General features: G+C 42.2%; 1 protein-coding gene across 2 annotated transcripts in view; it reads right to left on the reverse strand.

The window, feature by feature from the left end:
* Positions 1-556: 556 nt before the first annotated feature.
* Positions 557-6,235, reverse strand: part of LOC143103965 (ras-related protein Rap-1A-like) — a 30,347-nt gene continuing 24,668 nt past the window's right edge. For both annotated transcript variants that reach the window (XM_076267855.1, XM_076267856.1), the window contains exons 7-8: positions 5,012-5,131; positions 557-1,642 (exon numbers count right to left, since the gene is read on the reverse strand). In XM_076267855.1, the coding sequence (XP_076123970.1) occupies positions 5,042-5,131 (90 nt within the window). In that variant the 3' untranslated portion in view covers positions 557-1,642; positions 5,012-5,041. The remainder of the gene's footprint in view (positions 1,643-5,011; positions 5,132-6,235) is intronic.

The raw sequence follows: 6,235 nt of genomic DNA on the forward strand, positions 1-6,235 counted from the left end.
AAGGGTAAGGTACCGGGGAAAAAATCCGTTGAATACCAACACCGAACCTTAGACACCGGCACGGATATTGGTTCAAATGTGATTCATCAGGTCCCTTTCCACAGGTGTATAAAATCAAGAACCTTAATTATCAATGCAGACTGCACGGTGTCTGATTACCTGTGAAAAGGAACCTGATGAAACCCGTGAATAGGTACCCAACCCTAATCAGAAGTGAGTTGCATCGGAGCCATAGATTCAGTAGAGCTTTATCTGCAGCTCTGAGCTGCACTGCCACCTGGTGGCCATTTGTGTTACATGTAAACCTTATGACCACTAAATTCTATGGTGAGAAAAGTTGGGGTCTAAACCATTAAAATCAATTCTGGTTTTGTAAGTAGGCTAACTACTTCTATCCTGTTTGTAATCATAAAAATTACAAAGGTAAAATTATTTAAATTGATTTTGCAGAACCCCATCAACCAATGAAACACACACAGGAACAGGGCAGGAACACACTCCTTAGCTCCCACCCTGGTGATTTCCTCAGATGACCAACACAAACTACAAACGGCCATGAGATTTAAAACGTACTAAAATTTAATCATCCATAAAAGCTGTAACAGTTCTTGACAGAACACAAGAAGCAATATTAGAGTTGGTTTAATAGAATATATTTCAGCTTCAAGACATAGAAATCGATCCTTGTACTCCCCCCCCCCCCTCCCCCTCCCCATGTCACTCTATAAAAGTCCTATTTCTTACACATTATTATGCAAAAATGGCATTACAACAGTATGTTATGGGAACTATGAAAGCCAAGTGACCAGGTATAAAATAACGTCACGTTGGGATATCTGCTTAAGAGAATGTCCATACATGTTTGGGAGACAAAAAGAACATCTATTTACAGGTTCTGTAGTTGGACCTAGCGCGCACACACACACACACATACATACAAACACACATACACACTCACTCACTCAGACACACACGTTGATGTACAAAAACAGAAGCATGGCTTCAAGGAGGCGAAACTTCAACTTGGTTTCACTTGCAACATCTACACATAAATACAGATGCGGTCATGCTGTTTGATCCATATGTATTAACAATCCACACAACTACACTCACCTTCCATATGTTCAAATAAACTATATTGCAAGAACAAAAATACTGTCAAGTCTCTCTCCCGTACGTCTTTGAGCTTAGTTCGTCCATCGCAGACCTCGGGCGTGGGGAGGAGGAGTCATGTGTGTCATAGCCTTGAATTCAGGGTGCTCATGGGAGAATGGGGGGGGGGAGGAGGAGTCATGTGTGTCATAGCCTTGAATTCAGGGTGCTCATGGGAGAATGGGGGGGGGGGGGGGGCTTTGTTGTTTTTGTTTTGTTTTTGCTGTGTGTTTGCTGACATTAAAACCAAGAGAAATCCTGCTGGGAATCTTGTGCTCTCCCTCCCCCTCCTCTCCCTCCCTTTCTCTCTCTCCCTCTCTCTTTTTCTCTCTTACCCTCTCTCTCTCCCCCCCCCCCTCTCTCTCTCTCTCTTTTTCCCAGGCCAGTCTTGGTAATGGAGTCTGCATCGGCGGTTCCACAGTTTGGGTAGCTGGGTTGGGGAATGCTGGCACGGTCCAATGGGGCAATAGTTCTTCAGAAGAGCTCTTCACTGTGAGACAAACACACACACACACACACACACATAAACACACACACACACATAAACACACATTCAAATGAGACACATGGAAGGAAGAGGGTGTAGAAAGAACACTGCTATAGAACACTGCTATAGAACACTGCTAAAGAACACTGCTAAAGAACACTGCTATACGAGAATTTACCATGACGTCACAATAACAATATACATTCTTCTGGGTGGCAAAAGCTGAAGCATTCTCCATTGGCACTACTAGTAAACAACCCCTTCCATGTCATTTGACCAGGGGAGAGCGATCAAGAAAACAGAGTAAATGGCTTAAATGAATGATTTTCGTCTTGCGGGGTGCTACGGGACTTCTCATTCATATTCATACGGTTATGGGAAGTCTCATTAATATGCAATGAGTCATATGTGTCTCTAGCCATGCTGCGTCCACTCTACCCAGTAGTTTGAACGAAGTGAAGTGTCAGTCGAAATCAAAGGCGAATTATGAAAATGCTATGTGAGGTAAATTGCTTGGGGAACCCACCGTCGGCCGTAGCCTAGGCCTAATACATTTCAACAGGTAAGTTAATTCAAAAACAGACGTGGTGGATATTCAGACATAGCTAACATGAGAGACTGGCCGGTTGCACAAAACACCTAGTTCAGGTTCCCTTAAAATCTGATTTAAGGCCCCCTTAAAATAAAATCGGCTGCACAAACACATTTAAGTATTCTACTTGGTTTCCTTATCATTTTCCCTCAAGTATTTAAGGTTTTCTCCTTTTCTTATCTTATAAGAAATTCCGTTGCACAAACTACCTTAGCAGCCTAAATAACCACATGAGGTTCGGTTCGCCAGGCAAAATGTAAAAAAAAAAGTTTATTTTGGTGCCCTGATGACAGTCAGGATAATATCTAACTAGCTAGCTAGTATTGTCCAATTCATGTCTGGCTTTACTGATGAATGGATAAATGTCACCGAAAATTATTAAGGTAAGATATCATAAACTTGGGTTGCAGACTACGGCATAACTTTAGCAAGCTAGTTACAACTATGTCCGTTGAACGTAGCCTACCAGTTGAGTTATTCATTGCTAACATTAGCTATTGATAGGCCTACAGTAGGTGCATTAATAACTATAGCTAACATCGTTAAATTAATTGTCACTGCCGTGTTTCATCCGTCAAACTTGTCAAAGTTAGTTATAGGCCTACTCAGATTTGTAATGCGTCATTCACTATCTGATTTTATCAACAATATGTGCACACAGCTTGCTATTATTTTGGACAGTCCCGTATTGACCAACATCTGCATCCTCAGAAAAGCAAGCACAAATTAGCAAACAAACAATCTCCGTGGTTGATACTAAAGGGACAAAACTTAAGGTGCTTTGTGCAAACGGCCCTAAGGAGATAGCAATAAATGAAATGCATAGTAGCCTAGGCTAGCCTACTATAGCCTAATGTGTAAATGAACCTCAGCCTGCCATTGAGTGGTTATTTTAGTGACTGTTGCTGTTTGACTTACAATCTGTTAGATGGTATTTCCCTGCTATCTAAATAAAAAGGCTATGATCGGGTTTTTGTTGCTCGGATCGGATACAGATGTAAGAAGTGGCTACTCCGCCACCAGGCAGTCTTGCCATCTCTGTAGCATTACTTTTGACGACGTCCACTAGCATTAAACTTCACCCACAGGTTCCGCTGGATTTTTTTTTCTTTCTGAAGGACATCGATAAAAACCCTACACTTTTTGCTGTATATCTGGCGGCACAACCCCAAACACAACACGTTTTCTTTATTGTTTCAACTTTGATCAACAACAATGTTTTAACTATGTAAGGTCAGTGGAAGCCGCTTGCGTTCTGCCACCCGGAAGGATCTTGGAGCCTATTGTTTACAAACATTCTGAAATGCCGTATAGAACACTGCTAAAGAACACTGCTATAGAACACTGCTATAGACTGCTAAAGAACACTGCTATAGAACACTGCTAAAGAACACTGCTATAGAACACTGCTATAGAACACTGCTATAGAACACTGCTATAACACTGCTAAAGAACACTGCTATAGAACACTGCTAGAATATGTTCTTTAAAAGCAACACCAAAGCACTTTTTCTCTGTCATACGCACACGATTTGTTTATTCAGCACCGGCTTGGTCCACAGACAAGGTAGTGCATGTTGCATGATTTTATGAAAGTATGATGTATTGCGACATCAGAAGCATGTCAAATTTGTAGTTTCTTATGTCTCATAACGTTAACGTGATCTCCAGACTGCCAGTGAATTCACCGGGTTGATCATTTGCTAACGTTAAAGAACTTTGTTGGCATATCGGTTGTGTGCAGTTCTCACGGATCATCACTGCCCTTGGACATTTTCAGCTGGTTTGGAAATTGGACTCATTTTAACATCACCTTTCCCCTTTTTAAATATATTTTCTTTTTTTTTCACTTTTTATTTGTTTATTTGTTTTGTTGTCTGTCTTGTATGTCTTGGTGTCACGGGTACGCTGGCGATTACGCCGCTCCGTCCAGCATTTTTTGTATTTGTTATTTTTTAAATGTATTTGTCATGTCTTGATGTCATGGCCACACTGGCGACTACGCTGCTCCATCCGGCATCGTTTGTCTTGTTATGTGTCTTGTTTGTTGGAGCGCTTTGGGTTGCACTCTGTGCATGTTAAATGCGCTTTAAAAATAAAACTGACTTGACTTGACTCATTCCATCAAACTACAGATCCGCTACCCAATCTGGCAAACTTGCATAGTGCGATTATAGTTGATAGAGGGTTGCGAAGCGAATGCAGTTACGAGTTGATGAACCACTGAAATGATTTTGGAAACATTATTTTAAGGTACAAAAAACTTTTTGGTGTTGCAGTTTGTTGATAATGAAATGGTCCTTCCAGCGGATTTACAGGATAACATGAAGGTCTTAAGGTTCCTCAATACAATAAACACACGCACGCGCGCACACGCACACACACACACACACAAACACACACAGATAAGATCAATCACTCAAACCCATGTTCACAGCTTACAGGGTTCAGTGAGATGAGCCCAATAAAAGGCCCTCTAAAGACTTCTCTTTACCTTAAAATAACAACATCATTTCAATGGCACATAAACTCTTAATAGGGCGAAAGGCACTTCTGCCGCACTCTGAGCAGGTCTTATCGCTTCTAAAACAGCCACAGGAAGTTTGGGGTTCGAGGAGCCCAAGAGCCAATCTTATTTAGTGCTGCTTTAACAGCACCTGCAGTCTCCCCGTGCGTGCGTGTGTGTGCGTGTGTGCGTGCGCACGTGTGTGTGTGTGCAAGTGCGTGTGTGCATTTGTGTGTGTGGTGTGCGTGCGTGTGTGTGTGTGTGCGTGTGTTACCGGGCTCAGGGTGCCTACAGGGAGGCCTGGCTACAGTAGGGTGCAGTTGGACTTCTTTTTGGCCTTCTTCTTTTCCACTGGAGTCTTCCTGTTGATCTGCCTCACCAGGTCATAAAAGATCTACACAGAGAGAGGGAGGAAGAGAAGGATAGAGAGGAGAGACAGAGAGAAAGGTAGAGAAGAGAGAGAGAAGATATAGAAGAGAAGAGAAAGAGAGAAGAGAGAGGGACAGAGAGAGAGAGAGAGAGAGAGGGAGGAACAGAGGTGAGGTGTTTTGTTATCACTCCTGCTAATGACTTACAGCAGGGCAAATGTCTGTACCTGGAGTTATCAGAAAATCTTCAAGCCTGGAGACTGTTTTTGAGTTCAATCACACACACACACACACCACACACACACACACACCACACACACACACAAGAATGGAATGGAAGTGGTATTTTAACCAGGGCTTTGAACCGGTTCAAGGAACGAAAACGAAAACCGGGAACTTTTTGTATTTTACAGGGAACAGAAACGAAACCGGAAACGTTATTATTTTTTATGTTCTGGAACAGGAACACTTATTTAAAAATAATGGTAACCGGTTAATACCGGTTTTATTTCGTTCCTCAAAGTTTTCGTTGCCTAATTAACTAAAAAAAAAAAAGTTATTATTTTCCTGCGCACGTTACCATGACGGCTGAGGTTCACTTCCTGTGTGACATCACATCAGACATTCGCTGACTGAATGGAGAGAGAGCGGTGGATTACAAAGTCTCCACTCCACATCTTAAATAAGAGGTACATTACGATCCATCGTTAATTAAAACGCTCATTCCAAACACAATATCAATAGCTATATTTGTCGACTCCACGTTAATGATGGACTAGCGAACATTAGGCCTACTGGATGGCCTTTCCCCCCCGACAGTTGGAATTTGTTGTTCCCGGAGTGGCATAACCACGTGTCTTAAAGGAGAATTCCGGTGTGATATTGACCTAAAGTGTATTGAAACATGATACCGAGTGTGAATGTATGTCTCATAGCCCATCTCGGCTTGTCCCCTGCACTCCAAAATCTGGCGCTAGTTAGCCGATGCTACCAACAGCTTTTTCAATTGTGGTGCTCCGGCATCGGGCTAGCTATGAAAATAAATCACTGTTTTACACCATTTACGAGGCTCAATGTATCTCCACACTTCATTGGTAGACTTCCGAGGGACATTTAAAACGAGAAATTGA

The sequence above is a fragment of the Alosa pseudoharengus genome, unplaced genomic scaffold (genome assembly GCF_046254945.1).
Source record: "Alosa pseudoharengus isolate Yale_2024_CS ecotype anadromous, Long Island Sound unplaced genomic scaffold, YU_APseudo_1.1 YU_APseudo_1.1_scf_5, whole genome shotgun sequence".
NCBI lineage: Eukaryota > Metazoa > Chordata > Actinopteri > Clupeiformes > Clupeidae > Alosa > Alosa pseudoharengus.